The 27766-nt window shown below is 41.2% G+C and overlaps 1 protein-coding gene and 2 long non-coding RNA genes across 3 annotated transcripts; 2 read left to right on the top strand and 1 right to left on the bottom strand.

Moving 5' to 3' along the window:
• Positions 1-664: 664 nt before the first annotated feature.
• Positions 665-3103, bottom strand: LOC135079831 (uncharacterized). Its single transcript, XR_010258904.1, has 3 exons — positions 2794-3103; positions 1224-1419; positions 665-815 (listed from the first exon to the last, which is right to left on the bottom strand). It is a non-coding gene; the product is annotated as an uncharacterized LOC135079831 (long non-coding RNA).
• A 653-nt stretch (positions 3104-3756) lies between these two features.
• Positions 3757-4616, top strand: LOC135079841 (uncharacterized). Its single transcript, XR_010258908.1, has 4 exons — positions 3757-4087; positions 4172-4278; positions 4381-4477; positions 4571-4616. It is a non-coding gene; the product is annotated as an uncharacterized LOC135079841 (long non-coding RNA).
• A 909-nt stretch (positions 4617-5525) lies between these two features.
• On the top strand, positions 5526-27295 carry LOC135079830 (threonine--tRNA ligase 1, cytoplasmic). Its single transcript, XM_063974447.1, has 15 exons — positions 5526-5714; positions 6144-6388; positions 7321-7492; positions 7844-7921; positions 8163-8341; positions 8426-8504; positions 9773-9919; positions 10879-10988; positions 12089-12244; positions 17932-18109; positions 18997-19119; positions 19494-19672; positions 20439-20613; positions 24740-24854; positions 26141-27295. The coding sequence occupies exons 1-15, from the start codon at positions 5649-5651 to the stop codon at positions 26293-26295; spliced, it is 2157 nt and encodes a 718-aa protein (XP_063830517.1). The 5' UTR covers positions 5526-5648; the 3' UTR covers positions 26296-27295.
• The last annotated feature ends 471 nt before the right edge of the window (positions 27296-27766 follow it).

The following is a 27766-nucleotide window of genomic DNA, read 5'->3' as shown; positions in this document are numbered from 1 at the left end:
TAAGCCACTTTTGCTATCAGGTGATATTAATGCTCACCACATCGCATTCGGCTGTGCTACTAGTAACGGTCGAGGTAATGAAGTGTACAATATATTTGACGAGAGCGACCTCTGTATCCTCAACTCAGGGGCGCCAACCACTGTTGGTAGATCTGTTCATAATCCTTCGGCTATTGATGTAACATGTGTCAGCCCTTCAGTAGCTCCATTATGTGATTGGAAAGTTTATGATGATCCAATGGGAAGTTATCACTATCCCACTATAACAGATATTCAGACTTCTGTTGATAAATATCAGATAGGTGAACCAGTACACAAATTTATTTACAATAAAGCTGATTGGTTTAAATTTCATACTGAAACAGAAAACATGGTAGTTAATATTAATTTAGATAATACAGATCCATTAAGAATTTATGACGATTTCTATAATCATTTGATTAATATTAGAGACAAATGTGTACCTAAACTAGTCAAAACCTCTCCCAATTTAATGAAAAAGCCTGTACCTTGGTGGGATGATGAGTGTAATAGTGCAGTTAAAAAAAGTAAAGATGCTTTAAATTTTTATAGACGTAATCCAAGCATTGACAACTACATTGCGTATAAAAAATTAGATGCTGCTAAAAAACTAACTCTTAAGGAAAAAAAGAAAACAGGTTGGAAATCTTTATGTGAATCTTTTAATCGATATACTCCTGTTAGTACAGTATGGAACTATATGAAGAGGTTTAAGCGTGTTTCAATTCCTAAACTGCCGAAGAATGATGAATGGATTCCCTCTTTTTTTCAGAAATATTCCCCTGTATCTCCTCCTGAAAAAGAAGTAAATAATTCATTATTGCAAGCATATTTCTGTCAAATTGGTGACGAAAAAGCAGCTTTTTTATCTCAACATTTTTCTTGGGAAGAGTTTATGACTGCCTTGAAGTCTCGTAGGAACACTACACCTGGTTTAGACAATATTCCTTATGAACTTATTCGTCGCCTACATAGTAATGCCAAAAAACTTTTACTGTACATTTTTAATTTACTATGGCAAACACAGGTCATCCCAGACTCATGGAAGACTCAATGTGTCATCCCTATACTTAAACCAGATAAGCCTCCTGATGACTGTAACTCTTATCGACCAATTTCTCTGTCCTCATGTATAGGTAAAGTATTTGAGTGCATGTTAAAGACAAGATTAGATTATTATGTCGAATCAAATAATATCTTACCAAATGAACAATTCGGATTTAGAAAAGGCCGAAGTGCAGCAGAAAGTTTTACAGCATTGGTCTCAGACCTTAGGAATTCTCTTGACGGTCACTCTGCTACAGCTTGTGTCTTCCTTGATGTACAGGGCGCGTTCGATAACGTGGTCCCCTCAATTTTAATAGCCATCTTATGTGATATTGGAGTACCCGGGGTAGTCTGTAAATGGATTTTCAATTTTTTGTATAAAAGAATAATGTATATAAAATTTAATAACATTTTTCATGGACCCGGATATGTATATAAAGGCACAATGCAGGGCGCTACGATCTCGCCATTATTGTACAATTTATACACTAGTCAAATTAATAAGTATTTAACACAAAGGGATATAAAATTTTTACAATTTGCTGATGATTTATTAATTTATACTGTAAATAAAAATGTAAATACTGCTGTACATAGTTTAAACCTAGCTTTAGTTGAAATTCATAATTTTTATTCTGGTAAATTAAAACTTGATATTAGTCCCAATAAGAGCGGCGTTATGTTATTCTCGAAAAAATATAATGAATGTAATTCTAATATTTATTATAATAATAATCCTCTTCCATGGATTCAGGAAAAAAAGTTTTTAGGAGTGTGTCTAGATAAAAAACTCACATTTGAAAGTCATATCAAGCTTCTCATTCGCAACTCTTCTAAGGCTTTAAACTTATTACGCTCACTAGCCGGTGTAACTTGGGGCTCTGATCCTAAGATTTTATCAATGTTATACAAGAGTTTAGTGCGTAGTCATTTTGACTATAGTACTTTAGCATATATGAATTGTAGCCCAACCCTATTAAAGAAATTAGATGTTATTCAGAATAAAGCACTTAGAATAATAACAGGAGCTATGTGTTCAACACCTATCAATGCTATGCAATGTGAAACATGCATTCCTCCTTTAGTACTGAGACGTATTCAACTAGCAGCAAATTTTTGTCTCAAACTAATAACTTCAACTAACAAACCAGTACTAGATAGAATCATGCCACCCTTATCTTCCCAAATATGCTCTACTCCTCCTCCTCCAATTACAGGTAATGAGTTAATATCTGGACGCACTCCGGGCTTACTAAGAATTGCATTGTATATTGATTCTCTCACTGTAAATATGTATAAAGATAAGCCATGGCCCATGTACAAAGTTAATTATGAAGATCTTGTTGTAAATAATTTCACCATTTTAAGGGAAAAGATCTCCAATCAAATTGATCTTAATAAATTTCTAAATAAGTCTTATTATAAAGTGTACACAGATGGTTCAAAGAAAGAGAATAGTGTAACCTCTGCATTTTATGATCCACAACTTAAACTTACTCAAAGTCATAAAATTGAAAGCCACTGTAGTATCTTTACTGCAGAAAGTTATGCTATCCTCTTAGCACTTAAACATATCTGTACATGTAATCCACCATCTGACAATATTATTATTCTAACTGACTCTAAAAGCGTATTACTAGCTCTGGAAAATAACTCTTGTAAATATAATTTGAATTATATAATTTATGATATTAAGAAATTAATTAATAACATATATAGACTTACTGGTAAGACACTGCTCTTCCTTTGGGTACCATCACACCGTGGCATCAGGGGGAATGAAATTGTTGATCTGGCTGCAAGGAATGGCTTTGATGTTGACCATTCTACGTTGTTGAAGTTACCTCACACTGACTATCAAGCCGCAATCAGTCAAGACCTGAAAAAGATATGGCATGAGTACTGGACTATTACTAGTATGGAAAAGGGAAAATGGTATGCTAAGATCCAAGGAAGCCCGCCCGCCAAACCTTGGTACCATCGGAGGAATGAGAATATAGATAACAGGAAGTTCATAACCCTAATAAATAGGCTGAGATTTGGCCATTGCCACGCTCCCACTCACCTGAAGAGGCTTAATTTGATTCCGAGCGCTGAATGTACATATTGCAATGAAGAGCTTGCCGATATGGAACACATAATCCTGAAATGTAGAAGTTTTGGAATCCAGAGACTGGTCATGATCGATGACCTTCAATCTATTTGTGAACGTGTACCACAGTCGTTGGACGAACTCCTCAAGGATCCGAAACTTTTCAAACCCATATATACTTTCGTGGTTTCAACTCTGGGAACTATTTGAGAAATTGAGAAGAGTAAAAACGTAAAAACTAAGAAAATATCAGTGAATCACAGTCACGGGGTGGAAACGCCATAGAGTTTGACAGCTCCATAGAGAGTGAATTTTTTTGACAGTTCCGAGAGGAAGTGACTTTTTTTATAGTTGTCCTTTGTATGCGACAATGGTCTTTTGCGTGTCTGGAATCAAGTTAGTAAACATTTTCGAATTACAACTCAACTTTTATTTATAAATTATTTTATTGAATCTATTTGCATTTTATAAATGAAATGATTATTTAGAAGTATATTAGTACAAAGTCGTAATTTTCACTTTAATCACTTTAGTTCCGTCTCAACTTCTCAAGTCTCACAACTGTGACATTATTAAAAAAATAAACGTCAAAAATTTTCTTCGAAAAAACGTGTTTTTCTACAAATTTTATCTAATTAAAATCAATAATTGCTCAATCATTATATTCATTATTAATAAAAACTACATGTGCATGGATTGCCTGTTGGATTGATTTTTGTTTAAGAAGAAATTTATCTCAAGTAAGACTCGAGAAAGGTTATTGCAGCTTGCAGCAACATCATGTTTTATCAAGTATTGAACCACAAAAAGGATTAAATCTTCATTACAATATCATTCATAACCATTTAAATCAATGGAAACTAAATATGGATCGTTTCATGGAGTAAAACAACATACTTTGGAGTTTGGACCCAAAATACAATACACGTAGGTACATTGCAGGCATAGATTGCAGGACACAGTGAATGATACGTGTTTTATACAGTGAATCTGAGTACCTATTTGTTTCAGGTTAATATCGAACTTCCAACTTATAAGGTGTTAAGCTGCAATTACAATAAAAGTGCTTGCTATGGAATCACCGGTGCTGAAAGAAAGAAAGAAAAAATATTTATTTGGTACAAAATGATACACAACCTTTACTTCCTATTCAAATAACTTTAGAAGAAACCCAGACCAAGAATGCTTGATTACAAACGATGAACTCATTTCATTTGCAGGTTATGCCGTGACATAAATGCATTAAATTATGAAGATTTGTATTGGATGAATTACCCAGATAACAATTAAAACAACTTCTGTTGATAAGAACATTTGGTAAGTACCTTTAAAATTTAAAACACCCTCAAAATGATTCTAACTTTATTGATATCAAATAGAAAGACCTAAAAGTTAATTATTTAATTACAGATTGGTGGAATCCAGATTCTGTGAATGTACATGTAATTGATTGAAAGTGCACATTTGACAAGGTAAATAATTTTATTTAACAAAGTAGTGCAAATCTACAAACAAAACAGACAGTAGGTAGGTATGGTAGATAAGACAGATCACTTGTTTATCGGCTGTACTCTATAATATTAGTGTAGAATGTAGGAGATTACAGTCTTACGGTGACATGTGCATCTTTTTGCTCTAAATTTACAAATATTTCATATATTTTACAGGTGGTGAGAAACGTGTAGATCTGGCCGGCTTACAGTGGCTATTGGATTGGACAGAACCAAAGTGAGAGTGAACGTGTGAATTTATGGAGAACATTTAACTATTTTACTATAAGTCATAACGCAACTTATTTTGTATGAGTTACATACAAATGTCAAGCCGTGAGTACATTATGTAAAAACTAAAACAATGTACTGTAATCACAATAGTAACTGTAATCTTTTAAAATCCAATAGTTTTAATGCTTATTGATTTTCGTAAACAAAATATTTCATGTTATATTTCATCAATAAAGTTTCATTTGATACTTCAATAGTTTTATTTTAACCGCAATACATGAAAAGGAACGGATCATAAAAAAGTATGACAGGTATATTTAATCTGTGGGCGGCAGACGCCATATTGTATTCAGCGCCACCTACTGGACAATCTAGCTCGGTACCAGTTTGTTTATCGTTCAACCAATACTAGGGCCGTTTCCTATCTGTCTTTAGACATACTCTCTAATCTGTGATCACAGTGAATCAGTGAAGTGAAGTGTCAACAAACACAGTTGTCATGTGTCAAATTCAAACAAAAGTTCAACGGACTTCAAAGACTGGCTTAAAAGGGCATGCACCCAGAGCCGTGAAAAACTATATTAAAAAAAAAAAAAATTGGTGAGGTCAGCGAATCTGTCACATCTGTCAGTGTCAAACGTGGAACACGAGCGCAATGGGTGACACCGCCGCGGAAGGCATTCAGAACCTAAATATTAACGAAAAGGCAATATTTTAAATAGTTTAATTTGTTTCAAATGTTCCATCTGTACGTTATTTAAGTGATGCTAAAGTTATTCCACTTCCGTGGACGCTGCGTGGGCCGGTTCAAAGAGGGCTTTGCCACATGGGTCGGTAGACCTAGTTCAGAATGAATCATGTTTAAACTTTGATATTTACTTTCCCACAAAATTGGTGTTCTTAAATATCAGCTGTATAATCAGACGTACTCTTATGTTTGTCCATATTTACGCATTACCCTTTCAACTTGGTTGTTTGCCGTCGTAATTATATTACGTGGACTTCCTATTGTAATCATTTTTTTTCTCATTTCATTTCTTTCCTCTTAGTGATTTAATTCAAACTCCTGTAATCAATTAAAAGGACTACTATTGGAAAAGTGATTATTGCCATTTATCTATACATTATATCAACAAGAAAGTGATTAACTGACCCTGCAATTAGAGCTCATAATTGGTTATAATTTATTCCTAAAAGTTTTACATCTATGCAAAAATTTAATTCTGAAATAAACAACATTAAATACATTTCCCTAACAGTCTCAAACTAAAGCGATGAAGGAGAAAAAGAAGAAGACGGAAGATTCCTCCGGAGTCTCAGAATTGAACCCGTGGCCTGAGTACATTCAGAAGCGCATCGCTCTGTGGGACAAGTACAAGGCAGAGTATGCAGAGAAACTGGCTTCCAAACCGGAGATGAGCATCGTGGTGACGCTGCCTGATGGGAAGACCGTTGCAGCGAGTGCTTGGAGGACCACTCCTTATGAAGTTGCTAAAGGAATTAGGTACGTCTAATGAATATGAATAGATATGAATGCTGAAAGCTTACAAACTTGTATTTCTCAGAGTAAAATTACTATTAAGTAAATGAATAGAAAATACATATGTATAAAATTTAACTATTTCCTTGATGATAGAAATAGATGTCTAAACTTGACATTGATGAAAACCTAAATTGCATGCTTTTGTAAAAGCTCTTATACTTTTAGGCACTAAAAGGTACTTAAGTGTTTTATTGTGTTACTTTAAATTTTTGTTGAATATACAAAAACTAAAAGGTTAGTAACATAATATTTGCACTGACACAAGCATAGCCTTTGCTACTTACACAATATCAAATAACATTTTGCCTTATTTACTTGCGGCTAGCGAGTTTTGGAGTGAATTGTAAGTATCTTTCCATATGGTGGGATGTTTGACTGAAATGTGGCTGGTATTTTGTTTTCCTAGCCCATATACTTATTTTAATTATTTAAATCTGTAAGTCTCATGCCCGCTTTCACCATCAATCCCTAATTTTTAAGTGACCCCTATGAAACAAAATTCCTGTTAAGTGTTACCATAGGGGTCACTTAAAAATTAGGGATTGATGGTGAAAACAGGAATAACTCTCATATATCCATATGAGATGCTAATAGGAGTGAAAAAGAAATTCCAATATGATTAGAACAGTCTGTACAGAAGTTTAAGTTCTGAATATTTTTCCAACAGTAGCAAATTTTCAAATAAACATTTTGAGTTCTAAAAATTCAGACCAGTCTGTCTAGCTGATATTGTATATTTTCCTGTTTGCTTTGGTTCTAATATCCTATCTTTTAAACGGAAAAGAGAATAATGACAAACAAGATATCTCCACCGTTAAACCAGTCGCATATCACCAAACATCTCCACCGCACATCCACCCCCCGAACCTAATGACAGCCCATCTCGTCTGCAGTCAGGGCCTGGCAGACTCCACCATCATCGCGCGAGTCAACAACGAGCTTTGGGACCTCGACCGACCGCTGGAGGGAGACTGCAAGTTGGAGCTGCTCCGGTGGGATAATACAGACGCTCAAGCTGTGTTCTGGCACTCGTCCGCTCATATGCTGGGTGAAGCTATGGAGAGGGTGCGTTTCTTGATCTTTTATGCTTGGATTCAAGCAATTTAGATTATGCATTAAAGTTTATCAAAGACACAAAAGTCATACATACTTTGTAAATGGGTATAAAGATGATGAAAGTCATCATTCAGAGAAGATAGCTGGCAAGGAATGAATAATAAAAATAATGTAGTACCTCTATTTGTTGTTAGTGGTGCTGCACTCCTTAGGGAATGGCTATGTCCCGCACAGACTGTATGGCTAACAAGATGACAACTAGCGATTTTGGCGATTAGACTATTTGCTTTTTTGTGAGACTTCCATAGTCTTACTACATATAGTATACCTAATGTTAACGGAATCTGTTATTTTTTTCAGGTATATGGAGGATGTTTGTGCTATGGACCGCCGATTGAAGAGGGTTTCTATTATGACATGTATTATCCAGAAAAAGGCGTAAGTATAGTAATTATAGTTACTTTTGTGCAGCCTCAATGTAACCTTGTTGGTGTTCAAATAAATAAATAAATGAATAAATAAATATGTGTAGCTAGTTTATTTTAAGAATCATGTTTCTTTGCTGAACCATGTTGATTTACTTCGATTTGTAAGACCAACTTATTTGAACTATTGCTTTGTACTACGTTTTTCAGTTCACCCAAACTTATGTAAAAAAAAATCACTCAAATCGTTTTAGGTATCAACCACAGACTACCCTGTTCTAGAAGGCTTAATAAAGAAGATAACTAAAGAGAAGCAGCCGTTTGAACGGCTGGAGCTCACCAAGGAGCAGCTCCTGGAAATGTTCGACTACAACCAGTTCAAAGTGCGGATACTCAAAGAGAAAGTGGACACCCCCACCACTACTGTGTACAGGTAATTTGAAACATATTTATGTTCTTTATACATTTAAATTTAGTTACATAATTTCCCTGTTTATTTACTATGTAATGTTTTTAGGTGCGGACCACTTATAGATTTATGTAGAGGCCCACACGTGAGGCACACTGGAAAAGTCAAGGCGCTCAAAGTGACTAAGGTAAGTCTTAGTTTATTTATTAAAGCATATTTTTTTACACAGAAATATTTCCCTATGTAAAATATATGCGAGAGTAACTCAAGTCTTTCTCTGTCAGTCTTTGGCTAAGAACTCACGGCGCGATTTTCACCCGCGCCCGCGGCGGTTGTGGAATTGCGGTTTTATTTTAAAACAATTTACACTGCGCCTCTAGTGCCAAACTAAGCAAAGCTTGTACTATGGGTACTAGACAACGAAAAGAATGTAGGCTACCTTTTTTCGCATTCTATTGGCTCTTTGCATTAATGTTTTGGAATGGTACAAAGTCATTTCGTGTCGATGTTTACACGAGAAAACTGAAATCAGGGATCAGTATTAATGAAACTAAGACTAGGCGCAGACCACCGATTTTTAGTTGGCCGATAGTTGTGCCCGATTTTAAATTGTATGAACAATCGGCCATATCGAATCGGTGTAATATGCGCACTTCCATACATGCCCATACTGATCAACTGCCCGACTAAACTATCGGCCGACGAAAAATCGATGGTCTGCGCCTAGGCTAAAGAGAATTAAGAAAAGCGTATACTCTATCTATACTAATACATATTACGATACATGGGGTTGACGTTTTAGAGAGTGGAAGTTAAATAGAGAGGCACTGTAGAGAGGATAGAAAAGTAGGTAAACCAATAAGTCAAGCGTTCGTTATAGGAGTTTGTATTTAGATCGAGTGACGTTATAAAGAGTTTACACTATAATCTGTAAACTCGTGTGGTGTGGTGGTGGATCTGAGACGTGGTCGCTTACTATGGGCCTCATAAGAAGGCTCAAGGTCACCCAAAGAGCGATGGAACGTGCTATGCTCGGAGTTTCCCTGCGTGATCGAATCAGAAATGAGGAGATCCGTAGGAGAACCAGAGTGACTGACATAGCCCGCAGAATCGCTAAAATCAAGTGGCAGTGGGCGGGGCACATAGCTCGGAGAGCTGATGGCCGCTGGGGCAGGAAAGTTCTTGAGTGGCGACCACGAGCCGGAAGACGTAGCGTGGGCAGGCCTCCCACTAGGTGGACCGACGATCTGGTGAAGGTCGCGGGAGGTGCCTGGATGCAAGCTGCGCAGGATCGGTCTTCGTAGAAATCCTTGGGAGAGGCCTTTGTCCAGCAGTGGACGTCTTTCGGCTGAAACGACGACCATCGTAATTTTGAACATTTTAAAGATGATTTTATGCATAAATGTGTATTTTTATCTTTTATTTGTAGTTTTTTATCTTTCTCTATTGTCATAGAGCTCAGCAACATACTGGGAGGGCAAGGCAGAGGCGGAGAGCCTGCAGCGGATCTACGGCGTGTCGTTCCCGGAGCCCAAGCAGCTTAAGGAGTGGGAGTTCATCCAGGAGGAAGCCGCTAAGAGGGACCACAGGAAGATCGGCAAGGTACAGCTTTTAACTTTAAAAAATCTGGGTTCTGGGAATCATTGGGGCGTATGTTCTACAGGGAATGTGCTATGCTCTCTTAATGAGGGCTATCGTTTTAGCGCTCACCAGTTAGCGCCACTGTAGAGTAAGGTCCTGTCACTTGCTAGTAGCGAAGACAGTGGCGCCAACTTGTGAGCGCTATAGTGGTAGGAGGACTATCGCATTTGCACTCATCAAAATGGCGCCACTGTAGAGTAAGGTCCTGTCAATCGCCAGGGGTGCCAACTGTTAAGTATAAAAACGATAGCCCTCATTAAAGCTGTTTACTTACACCTAAAATCATTTGGAGTTCAGCTCATAAAATGAGCTGTAAGAAAAGTGACTCCCGTAAAGTAAGTCTCTCTAGTGTGTTACGGCTATTCACGTGCTGTTGTCAGAATAAATTATGGAAACAAAGTTTTTCGTCCCCAAAAAAGAAGCTCTTCTTGGTCTGCATATCACTTGATGAAAAGTGATGAGCAGGTCTTAGCAGCAATTTTGTCTCCCACTGAGAATTAAACCCAAATAAGAGAATGGCAATTTAAAGTGATGACGTCACTGTTTCATAAATCAATGAAAGCTACTGTATTTGCGCTTATTAATTAGCGCCACTGTAGAACGAGTTTCCGTCTCTCGCTACTGAGCGTACTCATAAATATATAAAAACTCATGAAACTCATTTATTTTTGCAAATAGGCTTTTAAAAAGGACTTTTACACGTTCCAGTATTAACCCTACCGTTGCTTCGAAACAATAAATGGGCCAGTGCTGAGTGAGTGAGTTTTTCTCAAAGAAGCAGCGCAAGAATCTTAGTCACTATTGTACTTTTAATTGGCTATCAATATGGGATCCTCCCATACATTTTGTATGGCAATGATGATTACCATTTCACCAACTGTCGGTTAATCAAGTACACCATTATCGCCCCTATGTCACAGGAACAAGAGCTGTTCTTCTTCCACGAGCTGTCGCCCGGGTCTTGCTTCTTCCAACCACGCGGGGCTCACATCTACAACACGCTAGTGAACTTCATCAGAGAGCAGTACCGGTGAGTTAGATTAACTAAATATGCTTTATGAATGTTGCTTTTTATTTCCTTAACTAGCTTTCCGCCCGCGGCTTCGCCCGCGTGGAATTTTGTCTGTCACAGAAAAACTTTATCGCGCGCGTCCCTGTTTCAAAAACCGGGATAAAAACTATCCTATGTTCTTTCCCGGGACTCAAACTATCTCTATGCCAAATTTCATCAAAATCGGTTGCGAGGTTTAAGCGGGAAAGCGTAACAGACAGACAGACAGACAGAGTTACTTTCGCATTTATAATATTAGTTGGGATAATAAAATTAAAATTAATAATATTTCAACTAAGTGATTCCATAGTGACTATTCTGGTGAGCCTACTCGTGACACAAGCATTTAGCTTAGTACGAGGAGTTAATTTGTGCAAAAACAAACTACTAATGTTTGTAAAAAAAAGTGTATGAACAATTATGCAATGATGTTGGCATAGTTTCCCATCACCCATGTGTCCATACCTCGAAACGTTTTCGAAAAATCAAGCATTGCTATTAGCAAACATTTTTGGTCCACCCTTTATCTGTGTTTTGGCGCCACTGGCGAATGACAGACATTTACTTGACAGTGGCGCTGGTAAGGCCTTAAAGATACGTAGACTAGGAGCTACATACAAAAACTAATGCGTAAAGACATTCATTTCAGGCTTGGTTGGTTATTTGTAATGATGGTTTATAACATGTATTTTGTACCAAGGTCTTTTAATTCACTTATGTAACCTGCGGCTTTGTTTTAATGAGGGCTACCGTTTTAGCGCTCGCCAGTTAGCGCCACTGTAGAGTAAGGTCCTGTCACTTGCTAGTAGCGAAGACAGTGGCACCAACTGGTGAGCGCTAAAGTAGTAGGAGGACTATCGCATTTGCACTCATCAAGATGGCGCCACTGTAGAGTAAGGTCCTGTCACTTGCTGGTAGCGAAGACAGTGGCACCAACTGGTGAGCGCTAAAGTGGTAGGAGGACTATCGCATTTGCACTCATCAAGATGGCGCCACTGTACAGTAAGGTCCTGTCAATCGCCAGGGGTGCCAACTGTTAAGAATAAAAACGATAGCCCTCATTGTGACCTTTGTTCCAGTGCCCGCGGTTTCCAAGAAGTGGTATCGCCCAACATGTACAACGCTAAGCTTTGGCAGACGTCAGGCCACTGGGCGCACTACGCAGAGAACATGTTCTCCTTCGACGTGGAGAAGGAGACATTCGCGCTCAAGCCCATGAACTGTCCCGGCCACTGGTGAGTGACGTCACTGCCCCGCTGACGTAGTTGGCGTACAACCGTTCATCTCCGCGAGTTTGCATCGAAAACAAAACGCGCGCGACTTCACCTCCTGAGATACCTAATCGACAGGACAATCACGAGCGAGCATTGACGCACGCACGTGTATTCTTCACCCATTTGCATTGTAAAGACAATAAATAAAAACTGTGGTGTAATTAATACTGTGCAGTATTTTAACTGTCTGAATAAGAATAGAACACAAAATATTTCATGCTTATCATGTATTTCCTCCGCCATTTTCCGCAGTTTGGCACTTCACGTCACACAACATTTTACCAAAGTCAGCCCTATGGCTTCGGCGCAGTACCGATCACTGACGTTTGTCAACAAAATGGTGCTCGACTCTTGAGACAAGCTAAATTACACCATATTGTTAACGACATTGAGCATACATTTTTTTAAATACTTCGCGAAGAAAACCTGTACGTAGTACTTATTATTGTTCTGTGGTACAAGGCGAGCTCTGGCAGACGTCAGGCCACTGGGCGCACTAGGCAGGGTACTCACCTGCCATGTAGCACGTAGCGTAGCATGTAACGTAACCAACCTTCAAGTGAGTACGGCTCGTCCACGGTCATCGCGTATCTGGCTGCGAGCTCCTGGATCCTACTGCGAGCCGCCTTTATGCAGTGATACCGCCACTCACGGGTCGCTGCGATCTCCCTGCGAACCACGCGCGAGCAGCTCGCAGCGGGCTCGTGCCTATGTACTCACTTGATACAGTATCTGATACATTACATGCTACACGGCTAGATGAGCTGCTCTACGCAGAGAACATGTTCTCCTTTGACGTGGAGAAGGAGACCTTCGCGCTCAAGCCCATGAACTGTCCCGGCCACTGGTGAGTGACGTCACTGCCCCGCTGACGTATAATACTGTTGGCGTACAACCAGGCCTGTTCATCTCCGCGAGTTTGCATCGAAGACAAAACGCGCGCGACTTCACCTCTTGAGATATCTAATCGACAGGACAATTACGTGCGAGCATTGACGCACGCACGTTTATTCTTCACCCGTTTGCATTGTAAAGACAATAAATAAAAACGGTGGTGTAATTAATACTGTGCAGTATTTTAACTGCCTGAATAATGATAGAAACACAAAATATAATTCATGCTTATCATGTATTTCCTCCGCTATTTTCCGCAGTTTGGCACTTCGTCACACAACATTTTACCAAAGTCAGCCCTATGGCTTCGGCGCAGTACCGATCACTGACATTTGTAAACAAAATGGTGCTCATCTTGAGACAAGCTAAATTACACCATATTATTAATTACATTGAGCATACATTTTTGTAAATACCTTCGCGAAGAAAACCTGTACGTAGTACTTATTATTATTCTGTGGTACAACGCTAAACTCTGGCAGACGTCAGGCCACTGGGCGCACTACGCAGAGAACATGTTCTCCTTCGACGTGGAGAAGGAAACCTTCGCGCTCAAGCCCATGAACTGTCCCGGCCACTGGTGAGTGACGTCACTGCCCGCTGGCGTACTGTTGGCGTACAACCAGGCCTGTTCATCTCCGCGAGTTTGCATCGAAGACAAAACACGCGCGACTTCACCTCCTGAGATACCTAATCGACAGGACAATCACGAGCGAGCATTGACGCACGCACGTTTATTCTTCATCCATTTGCATTGTAAAGACAGTAAACTATGTATGTAAAAACGGTGGTGTAATTAATACTGTGCAGTATTTTAACTGCCTGAGTAATGATAGAAACACAAAATATAATTCATGCTTATCATGTATTTCCTCCGCCATTTTAATTTCAAGTCACACAACATTTTACCAAAGTCAGCCCTATGGCTTCGGCGCAGTACCGATCGCTGACGTTTGTCAACAAAATGGTGCTCGACTCTTGAGACAAGCTAAATTACACCATATTGTTAACGACATTGAGCATACATTTTTTTAAATACCTTCGCGAAGACAACCTGTTCGTAGTACTTATTATTATTCTGTGGTACAACGCGAGCTCTGGCAGACTTCAGGCCACTGGGCGCACTAGGCAGGGTACTCACCTGCCATGTAGCACGTAGCGTAGCATGTAACGTAACCAAGCTTCAAGTGAGTACGGCTCGTCCACGGTCATCGCGTATCTGGCTGCGAGCTCCTGAATCCTACTGCGAGCAGCCTTTGTGCTCGCAGTGATACCGCCACTCGGCGGGTTGGTGCGATCTCCCTGCGAACCACGCGCGAGCAGCTCGCAGCGGGCTCGTGCCTATGTACTCACTTGATACAGTATCTGATACATTACATGCTACACGGCTAGATGAGCTGCTCTACGCAGAGAACATGTTCTCCTTTGACGTGGAGAAGGAGACCTTCGCGCTCAAGCCCATGAACTGTCCCGGCCACTGGTGAGTGACGTCACTGCCCCGCTGACGTATAATACTGTTGGCGTACAACCAGGCCTGAGCCCCGATTACGGTAACTTTTAACGTTTACAATCCAGACACGCTTCTCGTTTCTGCGATACGATTGGTCGTTCAACAGCGTACGTCAGCTGTTTCGACCAATCGTATCGCAGCGTCGATGAAGCGTGTCTGGATTGTAGACGTTAAAAGTTACCGTAATCGGGGCTCTGTTCATCTCCGCGAGTTTGCATCGAAGACAAAACACGCGCGACTTCACCTCTTGAGATATCTAATCGACAGGACAATTACGTGCGAGCATTGACGCACGCACGTTTATTCTTCACCCGTTTGCATTGTAAAGACAATAAATAAAAACGGTGGTGTAATTAATACTGTGCAGTATTTTAACTGCCTGAATAATGATAGAAACACAAAATATAATTCATGCTTATCATGTATTTCCTCCGCTATTTTCCGCAGTTTGGCACTTCGTCACACAACATTTTACCAAAGTCAGCCCTATGGCTTCGGCGCAGTACCGATCACTGACATTTGTAAACAAAATGGTGCTCATCTTGAGACAAGCTAAATTACACCATATTATTAATTACATTGAGCATACATTTTTGTAAATACCTTCGCGAAGAAAACCTGTACGTAGTACTTATTATTATTCTGTGGTACAACGCTAAACTCTGGCAGACGTCAGGCCACTGGGCGCACTACGCAGAGAACATGTTCTCCTTCGACGTGGAGAAGGAAACCTTCGCGCTCAAGCCCATGAACTGTCCCGGCCACTGGTGAGTGACGTCACTGCCCGCTGGCGTACTGTTGGCGTACAACCAGGCCTGTTCATCTCCGCGAGTTTGCATCGAAGACAAAACACGCGCGACTTCACCTCCTGAGATACCTAATCGACAGGCCAATCACGAGCGAGCATTGACGCACGCACGTTTATTCTTCATCCATTTGCATTGTAAAGACAGTAAACTATGTATGTAAAAACGGTGGTGTAATTAATACTGTGCAGTATTTTAACTGCCTGAGTAATGATAGAAACACAAAATATAATTCATGCTTATCATGTATTTCCTCCGCCATTTTAATTTCAAGTCACACAACATTTTACCAAAGTCAGCCCTATGGCTTCGGCGCAGTACCGATCGCTGACGTTTGTCAACAAAATGGTGCTCGACTCTTGAGACAAGCTAAATTACACCATATTGTTAACGACATTGAGCATACATTTTTTTAAATACCTTCGCGAAGACAACCTGTTCGTAGTACTTATTATTATTCTGTGGTACAACGCGAGCTCTGGCAGACTTCAGGCCACTGGGCGCACTAGGCAGGGTACTCACCTGCCATGTAGCACGTAGCGTAGCATGTAACGTAACCAAGCTTCAAGTGAGTACGGCTCGTCCACGGTCATCGCGTATCTGGCTGCGAGCTCCTGAATCCTACTGCGAGCAGCCTTTGTGCTCGCAGTGATACCGCCACTCGGCGGGTTGGTGCGATCTCCCTGCGAACCACGCGCGAGCAGCTCGCAGCGGGCTCGTGCCTATGTACTCACTTGATACAGTATCTGATACATTACATGCTACACGGCTAGATGAGCTGCTCTACGCAGAGAACATGTTCTCCTTTGACGTGGAGAAGGAGACCTTCGCGCTCAAGCCCATGAACTGTCCCGGCCACTGGTGAGTGACGTCACTGCCCCGCTGACGTATAATACTGTTGGCGTACAACCAGGCCTGTTCATCTCCGCGAGTTTGCATCGAAGACAAAACACGCGCGACTTCACCTCTTGAGATATCTAATCGACAGGACAATTACGTGCGAGCATTGACGCACGCACGTTTATTCTTCACCCGTTTGCATTGTAAAGACAATAAATAAAAACGGTGGTGTAATTAATACTGTGCAGTATTTTAACTGCCTGAATAATGATAGAAACACAAAATATAATTCATGCTTATCATGTATTTCCTCCGCTATTTTCCGCAGTTTGGCACTTCGTCACACAACATTTTACCAAAGTCAGCCCTATGGCTTCGGCGCAGTACCGATCACTGACATTTGTAAACAAAATGGTGCTCATCTTGAGACAAGCTAAATTACACCATATTATTAATTACATTGAGCATACATTTTTGTAAATACCTTCGCGAAGAAAACCTGTACGTAGTACTTATTATTATTCTGTGGTACAACGCTAAACTCTGGCAGACGTCAGGCCACTGGGCGCACTACGCAGAGAACATGTTCTCCTTCGACGTGGAGAAGGAAACCTTCGCGCTCAAGCCCATGAACTGTCCCGGCCACTGGTGAGTGACGTCACTGCCCGCTGGCGTACTGTTGGCGTACAACCAGGCCTGTTCATCTCCGCGAGTTTGCATCGAAGACAAAACACGCGCGACTTCACCTCCTGAGATACCTAATCGACAGGACAATCACGAGCGAGCATTGACGCACGCACGTTTATTCTTCATCCATTTGCATTGTAAAGACAGTAAACTATGTATGTAAAAACGGTGGTGTAATTAATACTGTGCAGTATTTTAACTGCCTGAGTAATGATAGAAACACAAAATATAATTCATGCTTATCATGTATTTCCTCCGCCATTTTAATTTCAAGTCACACAACATTTTACCAAAGTCAGCCCTATGGCTTCGGCGCAGTACCGATCGCTGACGTTTGTCAACAAAATGGTGCTCGACTCTTGAGACAAGCTAAATTACACCATATTGTTAACGACATTGAGCATACATTTTTTTAAATACCTTCGCGAAGACAACCTGTTCGTAGTACTTATTATTATTCTGTGGTACAACGCGAGCTCTGGCAGACTTCAGGCCACTGGGCGCACTAGGCAGGGTACTCACCTGCCATGTAGCACGTAGCGTAGCATGTAACGTAACCAACCTTCAAGTGAGTACGGCTCGTCCACGGTCATCGCGTATCTGGCTGCGAGCTCCTGAATCCTACTGCGAGCCGCCTTTGTGCTCGCAGTGATACCGCCACTCGGCGGGTCGCTGCGATCTCCCTGCGAACCACGCGCGAGCAGCTCGCAGCGGGCTCGTGCCTATGTACTCACTTGATACAGTATCTGATACATTACATAAGTCTTGTGTATTAACGTAATAAGTCATCATGGATAGAAAATTAATGTTTCAATGTAAAAACATACACAAATATTGCTAAAGTAACCTACCTACCTACTGCTTACCATTCACAACTTTATCTTGTCTTATTTAAAATAAACAAATTCCAGCCTAATCTTCGACAACCGCAACCGCTCCTGGCGCGAATTGCCTCTCCGCATGGCGGACTTCGGAGTATTACACCGCAACGAGCTTAGCGGAGCGCTGACGGGACTGACACGTGTGAGGCGCTTCCAGCAAGACGATGCACACATATTCTGCACGCCGCAGCAAATAGAAGACGAAATGGTAAGTTCTAGAAGTCAAATATAAGCCTATGGCCCTTTGAGTTCTAGTCTTCAGATATAAGGCTGTGGCCCTCTAGTCCCACCTACAAAGCTAGTGTCTCTCTGCCTTCGGAGTATTACACCGCAACGAGCTTAGCGGAGCGCTGACGAGTCTCACGCGTGTGAGGCGCTTCCAGCAAGATGACGCGCATATATTCTGCATGCCACAGCAAATTGAAGATGAGATGGTGAGTCGAAGAGTTCTAGTCTTTAGATCAGGGGTCGGATATGAAGATAGGGCTCTTTAGTTCCATCTGCAAATCTAGCTGCCTCTAAACATGGTTGACTTCGGAGTATTACACCGCAACGAGCTTAGCGGAGCGCTGACAGGACTGACACGTGTGAGGCGCTTCCAGCAAGACGATGCTCATATATTCTGCACGCCGCAGCAAATTGAAGATGAAATGGTGAGTTCTAGAAGTAAAATATAAGACTGGTCCTTAGCTAAAGTTCTAGGGATTCAGTTATAAGGCTGTGGCCCTTTAGTCCCATCTATAAAGCGACGCGGGTGGGGACGCTTCCAGCAAGACGACGCGCACATATTCTGCACGCCGCTACATATTGAGGACGATATGGTGAGATACTTCAGCAACTACATAATAATATAAAGTTGTTGCTCTTTAAAACTATCTACAAAGTAATCTGCGCATGGCAAACTATGTCGGAATGAGACTTGAAGTCATTTGCAGACCAGATTTTGTTCCAGGTCCAATTACACTATGTTTTATCTCCTAGGAAAATCTTGGCTTTCATTGGCTGGGTTTTTACACGGAAATAGTTCCGTACCATATTCATCAATCAAATTGTTTTTACGCTTTCACATATTTACTACTGTTCGTTTGTCTCCAGGTGAAATGCCTTGAGTTCCTGGACCACGTGTACACGACTTTCGGGTTCACTTTCCAGCTGAAGCTATCCACTCGCCCTGAGAAGTACCTCGGAGACTTGGCCACTTGGAACCAGGCCGAGAAGGTATGTCGATCGAAACATACATAAAATCAATTAATATTGAAGTTTTACTACTTTAGTTCTTTCGCCTACTTTCGAAACAGTTTTTGTTGCAAATATTTTATCATGAAAAATAAAAGAGCTCGATGTGAGATCCGTTTTGTAATAGATTGTTCTATGTCACACAAAATTTTAGATTAGTGAATGAAAAAACATTCAAAAGAGGTTTTGCAACAGTTTTTATGACAGTTATGTCTTTGTCCGACCAGACTGGCCAGTGTGAAGAGTGTAGGCTAAATTTCTACTTAGCCTCTGGAAAATTTATGATAGTCGTGTTCCTGCAGTGGATTTACGATGCTTTGGCTAAACAACTAATTTGAATTCACACATGTTTTCAGGCGTTAGAAGACTCCCTGAACAAGTTCGGCCGCCCGTGGCAGTTGAACCCTCAAGATGGCGCCTTCTACGGGCCCAAGATCGACATCACCATCCACGACGCACTGCGCCGCGCACACCAGTGCGCCACCATCCAGTTGGACTTCCAACTGCCGGAGCGGTTTAACCTTAGCTACGTCAGGTAAGAAATTCAGACCAGTCCCGTCTCTCAGTCACACCGCTGCATATCTTGTGTAGCTGGGATCTAAAACTCGATCCGAGGAACGCTGATTCGATTCGAACCCCTTCGTCCACTGGACTATTGTGGTGAAAATACTTCTAACACAATCATAATATAATTTTTGCAAAACAAAATTACCTACTAATATTTTTTGAAAAATAAAAAATAAATTGAAAGCTAATTGGCTCGTTCTACCAAAGTCATAATCTGGGGCAGAGCCACAAAAGACCACGCCCTACTAGCAAGGAAAGTTTAAGGGTGGGTTGCACCATCTTAGTTTAACTTTGACAAACGTCTAAAATCTGTCAAACTCCATACAAAAAACACCGGTTATCGTCATAGTTACGGTCAAAGTTAGGTGGTGCAACTCACCCTAAGAGTACTGCAGAGCTTCTTGTTTCAGATTCTTGTGTTCAAAATTAAGTAAACTTAGAAAACAAATTACCAACTGTACCACCCACCACTTCATACTAGCATATCCAAACTAGCATATTCGAACTCCTCCTATGTTCTTCTGATTAATTTCGTTGCGGGTCCAATGACAGTTTAACTTTCCCCCGGGACAAACTTGACCTTCATTGGTTGGGTTTTTGTGGCGGTCAAGCTGTAGATCCTGGCTACACAGGAGTTGCAGTGGTGGGAACGAGAGGTGGGAATAGTCCCGTAGCATATCCAAGGGAATGTATTTCAGTAGCAGTTTTACTTAAACTCTATTTCCCTTTCACAGCGAGAGCGGCGACAAGAAGCGGCCGGTGATCATCCACCGCGCGATCCTGGGCTCGGTGGAGCGCATGATCGCGATCCTCAGCGAGTCCTACGCCGGCAAGTGGCCCTTCTGGCTCAGCCCGCGGCAGGTCTGCGTGGTACCGATAGGACCTAACTTCGACGAATACGCCCTACAGGTACGTCAAACATCCTTCAGTAATATGAGGCAATTCTATACCAAGCTAATATGAGGTGTCCTGCCGGCAGCGAGCAAGCGATTACATCCACAGTTATCTCTCAAGTTACCTAAGTGAGCGACGAAACGCGACATGACGCGACGCAACGCTACATGACGCGACGCAACGCTACATGAAGCGGCTCGGCGCGATATAAAGAGACGCGACGTGACGTAAAGCGACGCGCGACGCGACATGACGCTACGTTATGATACTAATACTTCACGTGATGTGTGTTATACGTGACTTAGGTAGTCGCGTTTATGGGTTTCGTGTCGCTTTGTCACGTTTATCATTTACGTCGACAAACGTCCTATCCTTCAGTAATGTGAGGTAATCCTATACTAAACTAATATGAGGTGTCCTGCTGGCAGCGAGCAAGCGACTACATCCACAGTTTTATCTCAAGTTACCTAAGTGACCGACGAAACGCGACATGATGCGACGCAACCCGACATGACGCGACGCAACGCGACATGACGCGACGCAACGCTACATGAAGCGACACGGCGCGATATAAAGCCATGCGACGCGAGACGCGACGTGTCGCAAAGCGACGCGCGACGTGACGGACGCTACGTAATGCGACTAATACTTCACGTGACGATTGTCATACGCGACTACGTAGGCCACTATTATCAGGTCGCATCGTTTCGCGTTTGTCGTTACATTAGACAAAGGCTAATATTGACGGCTGTGTAGTGCTCTAAAGCCTACCTTCGACGAATAAGCTGTCCAACAGGTCTAGGTTTGATAGTGGTAATCGCTTCCAACGTGAGCTATAAGTGAAACTAACTCAGTGAGTCTGCAAGAAGCGGCCGGTGATCATCCACCGCGCGATCCTGGGCTCGGTGGAGCGCATGATCGCGATCCTCAGCGAGTCCTACGCCGGCAAGTGGCCCTTCTGGCTCAGCCCGCGGCAGGTCTGCGTGGTACCGATAGGACCTAATTTCGATGAATACGCGCTACAGGTACGTCAAACATCCTTCAGTAATATGAGGCAATTCTATACCAAGCTAATATGAGGTGTCCTGCCGGCAGCGAGCAAGCGATTACATCCACAGTTATCTCTCAAGTTACCTAGGTGAGCGACGGAACGCGACATGACGCGACGCAACGCGACATGACGCGACGCAACGCGACATGACGCGTCGCAACGCGACATGACGTGACGCGGCGCGATATAAAGCGATGCGACGCGAGAAGCGACGTCACGCAAAGCGACGCGCGACGCGTCATGACTCAAAGCGACGCGTGACGTAACAGACGATACGTAATGCGACTAATACTTTACGTGACTTTGTGTCATACTCGACTTACGTAGTCGCGTTTATGGGTCTCGTGTCGCGTTGTCGCGTTTATCATTTACCTAGGACAAAGGGTAAGATTGACGGCATTATAGTGCCTATAAGGCCTGCCTTTGATAAATGCACTGTCTAAGTATGTTATTCGATGATGATTATGGCTTCCAACACAAGAGCTATAAGCGAAACTAACTCAGTGAGTCTGCAAGAAGCGTCCGGTGATCATCCACCGCGCGATCCTGGGCTCGGTGGAGCGCATGATCGCGATCCTCAGCGAGTCCTACGCCGGCAAGTGGCCCTTCTGGCTCAGCCCGCGGCAGGTCTGCGTGGTACCGATAGGACCTAACTTCGATGAGTACGCTCTTCAAGTAAGTTGGAAGAGAATCCTTGCTTCTACAGGTTCTATTTTAAACAGTACACTTCTGGCTCAGCTCTCGCTAGGTCTGCTACCTATCGGGCCCAACTTCAACGAATACGCACTACAGGTATGTGAAACGTCACGCTACTAATCCATTAAAGACAGGATCTATTCTACTTTAGGTGTTCTGCCGGCAGCGAGCAAGCGACTACACTCACAATTTCTCCGATTACAATCTACGAACTATGTGAGCGACAGAACGCGACATGACGCGACGCAACATGACATGAGGCGACGCAACGCTACATGAAGCGACGCGACGTCATTAACGACTACATAGGCTACTTTAAATTACTACTTGATATTTTTGCATCGGGTCGAATCCTTGCTTCTACAGGATCTATTTTAAAAAAGTTTACTTCTGGCTCAGCCCTAGGCAAGTCATTGTCGTGCCCATCGGGCCCAACTTCGATGAGTATGCGCTACAGGTACGTTAAACGACATGTTGGTAATCTATTCAACACAGGATCTAATACAGTGTGAGTCACGTTAAAGTGTACATATGAAAATAGATGAAACTAGACTTGTTTTTATCGACAAAAAAGAGGTCAAAAAATTTTTGAGATTTTTTTTTAATTTTTTATAGAATTTTTTTTCTTCCAATTACTTATTGTAAAGAAAACGTAATAACTTTTAAACTAAGCGGTATATCCTGATAAAATAAAAACAGTAATAATTCTAAATAACAGGCAATACTAAAAAAATACATAAAATACACAAAAAAGGCCAACAAATAATAAAAAATGATACTTTTTGAAAAAAATCTGCTTAAAAATTCGTGTTTTTTTGGTTATTTGATAAATTTCTCCAAAAAATGCCCCTATAACCGGTGGTTTATATTACTTTGTATTATTCTCTATCGTATTATCTTTGTAAAACCAAAAATCGCATGTCTCTATCCCTATCACAACATTTGCTATGATCGTTTGAACAAAGGCCTGCCACAACATTATTCTCCGCTACAGGTAGAGACAATTTTAATTTTAACTAAAATGCTTATTTTACTTCGAAATCTTTTGTTTTTATTTGAAATCTAACTTATCTTTATCAAAATTACAAATCTAGAGCCATTTTCAGTTTTGTTGTTAACGAAGCGTTGAATGGCGCGCCCGGAGAGGCTTAGTTCAAACGATCATTGCAAACGTTGTGATAGGGATAGAGACATGCGAGTTTTAGTTTTACGAAGGTAATACGATAGAGAATAATACAAAGTAATAAAAACCACCGGTTATAGGGGCATTTTTTGGAGAAATTTATCAAATAACCAAAAAAACACGAATTTTTAAGCAGATTTTTTTCAAAAAGTATCATTTTTTATTATTTGTTGGCCTTTTTTGTGTATTTTATGTATTTTTTTAGTATTGCCTGTTATTTAGAATTATTACTGTTTTTATTTTATCAGGATATACCGCTTAGTTTAAAAGTTATTACGTTTTCTTTACAATAAGCAATTGGAAGAAAAAAAATTCTATAAAAAAGAAAAAAAAAATCTCAAAAAAAAATTGACCTCTTTTTTGTCGATAAAAATAGGTCTAGTTTCATCTATTTTCATATGTACACTTTAACGTGACTCACACTGTATATTAGGTGTCTCGCCGGCAGCGAGCAAGTGACTACATCAACCATTTTATCTCAAGTCACCTACGATCTAGGTAAGCGACCTAACGCGATGAAAAGCAACAGTTCTGACAGTAATCAGAAACGTTAACTTGTCAAGACAAACGTCATGTGCCAATAGTTTTGGTCTGTGGACTTAAACGACCATGCGACTATGATTGAAAATGAAGAGTTAGGCCTGATTCGACTTAACTTTTATCCGAGAATAACTCCTGGTACTCGCACATTGACAGTTTCAGTATGAGAAAATGTCGAATAACTGACGATTTATTCGGAGACTAATATTTACTCTTGTTTGATCGAACCCACCCTTAGTGTCTTTCCGTAATACAGGCCTATATATTTTTTTATCCACAACGAGGAAGCTCTTAACCTGTATCTCACCTGATGGTAAGTGACGATCAGGCCGAAGGTGGAAGCGAGCTTTACCCGGAATCCTCAACCACGGAGGAACTGGCTATCTTACCTCTAACTGCCGGAACACAACAATGTTGTTAACATTGTTGTTATGGCGACAGACTTAGGTAAAATGGTGGTAGTAGCTAGCCAGGCGGTCTTATAACAAGCCCTACCACCAACCAAACCGAACAGAAAAATCTGCACTGGGAATCGAACCCGGGACCTCTGCGTCTGAAGCAGATGGTCTTACTAGCTAGACCACAGAGGCGATTAGATATTTCGGTATTCTGCCTTTATAAGACGTTACAAGCGAAATTGAACCATATTAACACTTACAATACGGTTCCAGGTGAACAAGCAGCTGTTCGAGGCGGGCTTCATGTCGGAAGCTGACACGGACGCGGGCGATACGCTCAACAAGAAAGTGCGCAACGCACAGCTTGCGCAGTTCAACTACATTCTCGGTGAGTCTCTCTCTCTTTAAAGTCTTATCCCCTGGGCACCGTCTCTCTTCATCTCTCTTTCTCTGTTTCAGTTTCTCATTTCCCTCTTGATCCCGTTTCTTTAATAGTTTCCTTTTGATCCCGACTCTCTACTCTTTTATCCCTCTTATAATATCCTATCCCGCTTTTTTTACTCTCTCTCATCTCTCCTTTAATATACCTGTTTGATACCACTTCCCTTTTCCTATCCTTATAACTCCCTCACTATAGTCTGGTCCGTGAGCACGTAGAATTTTGTCCAATGACCCCAAGCTACCCATCCTTATTGCTCGCGCGTAATTATGTTGCTATCGCGCTCGCACACTCACTGCGGGCGCCCGTCGCCCAGTCGCGACAGCAATATAATTACGCGCGAGCGATAAGGATGGGTAGCTTGGGGTCATTGGACAAAATTCTACGTGCTCCCGGACCAGACTATAGTATCCTACTTCCCACGCCTTTTTTCTTTAAAAGCCTAGCCGTAAACCACAGACTTTTTATCGGCCGATTGAGTCGGGGTTATCAGTATGGACTTGGACATGTATGAAAGTGCGCATATTACACCGATTTGGTATCGGCTGATTCTTCATAAAAATTAAAATCGGGCCAACTAAAGGTCGGTGGTCTGTGCCTAGGCTAAAAATATCACTCTCAAGTCCCGCCCCCTTTTCTAATAAGAGAAAAGAGAAAGCAGGATCAGAGAAGAAGACTTCCTTCCTGATCCCGCTTTCTCTTTGAGATCTCGTCCTCTATTGCTTTCTCTCTCTCTCTATCAGAGATCCCTTCACAGACCCCGGCACGCTTATTCTTTCCATATCTGTCACTGGGAGTATCTCTCTCTGCCCCATCTATGATAGTCGCCCTATCTGATCCCGCCCTCTTTTTTCTTTCCTTCTCTCTGTCTCACACAAGGGAGAAATCGAATTACAAAGTTAAATTTAAGTATTTGAATTACATATTGGCACTGCAACAAGCTAATATGTGGCGAATTTATAAGACTGAAATTAGACGTAACTTTTTTATTGGTATAAAGCCCGGTCGCCGAGCGCGTCGAATTTCGTCCAATGACCCCAAGCTACTCATCCTTATCGCTCAATAATGTAATTATATTGCTGTCGCGCTCGCACACTCACTGCGGCCGCCCGTCGCACAGTCGCGACAGCAATATAATTACGCGCGAGCGAGATTGGGGTCATTGGACGAAATTCTACGTGCTCGGCGACCGGACTATAATAGACTATGTGCTTAGACTTATTTTTCTTCCCCAGTGGTGGGTGAGCGGGAAAGGAACTCCGGCACAGTGAATGTTCGCACGCGCGACAACAAAGTCCACGGCGAGATGTCCATACAAGGGCTCATCGACCACTTTAACGAGCTCACCAGGAACAAGACGCCTTCGGAAGACAGCCGGCTACTTAAATAATCTAGCTTCAATAGTAAACAGTGTGGATTTGAGAAATTATAGGACTGTATGGAGGATGATAGACCATCAAGTGAGAATTGTGTGACGTCATGGGTTGTAAAAGGTGTGATTTTGCAACGAAATTGTTTTCAACTGATGAGTAAACTCGGTAAAGAGTTTACTCATCAGTTGAAGGCACCGAGTTACCATTACTCAATAAAATCTATGACGATTTTAGTTTTTGAAAGTAACCGCTAGGGGTGTTGTACAATCTGTCGTATATTTTTCATGACATTTTTTACGCAGTCACCTGAGACCACGTCTAATGTAAACTCATGGTAAAGATTGCAAGAGTGTTTCAGAATTGATTGTTGTAACTAATTATGCTTGCTAAATGTCGCGTCAAAATGACGCACAACATGTGGAATGTTGATTTGTTACTTATTGAATATTACTCGTTATTGATATAATAACGTGTTCCTATAATTTCTCGGATTCATACTGAATTGCGCATGACCGTTCAACCGTTGGGGTACTGAGGACCTAATGATATTTCATACATTGGCGTTAATCATAATACTGAAAATCCATTGACTGAATGATGGGCCTTGGAAAACTAGCACTCATAACGAAAACAATTGAACAAAAATTTTAAAAACAAGTTTGTAAAATTGATGTTCACTAAAAAAAAACAAAAATCTGTCTTAGTAATTTATTTTAGAATTCATACCTCATGAAAACATAGTTAATTTTCATTCATAAGAGAATCACGCATTTCTATGCATTTAAGAGCAAATCCTTCTTACATGTTCAACCCATTCTTCATTCATTTTGAATTTTATTTCAACAGCATAAAGTTGTTAATACGGTGGCAACCATTCACCCACCACTAGATAAATCGTACTACTCGTACCTAATGCTTTTACTTGTGAGTATTGTGCAGGGAACTACTTATTTTATGTTAAATTATGCACTAGGTTAAGTTTTCGGCGGTTCTGAAATAAATATTTCCAAATGCGAATTTACGTTTTATTATTTTCACAATTACCTATATGTACTTAATAATATGAAATGAGATTCAATGTCACTATCTTCTAAATACCTACTTAAAAATTTATGAGAATAATATCAATTTTAGATTGAGGTCCAAAGGTGTCCAAAGACTGACGTTGCTGACGGGAACACTTACTACGCCCGTATTCACAAAAGATGCTTGCTTAAGTGAAGCCGAAGATCGAACAATGCTGTGCGCATTGAATAGAACTCTGTGATTGGTTCGTGTGTCATCATGTGCGTCCACGCGCACTGTGAAACCTCATAGTAATGTTTGTGAATACGGGCGTTATCTTGATAAAAGCAGTTATTTCTGCGTCTTTCGCGAAATCGAACCAGCATTACGAGTGGATCTGAAAAATAAAAGATAAAATGTTATTTTTAGCGCAGAGTAATTTAATAAACTTAAAGCACGACACATAACTAAATAAGGGTTCCG

Source organism: Ostrinia nubilalis, chromosome 17 (assembly GCF_963855985.1).
Source record: "Ostrinia nubilalis chromosome 17, ilOstNubi1.1, whole genome shotgun sequence".
Taxonomy (NCBI): domain Eukaryota; kingdom Metazoa; phylum Arthropoda; class Insecta; order Lepidoptera; family Crambidae; genus Ostrinia; species Ostrinia nubilalis.
Note: the sequence above shows the minus strand (reverse complement) of the source record. Positions and strands in the feature narration are given on the sequence as shown.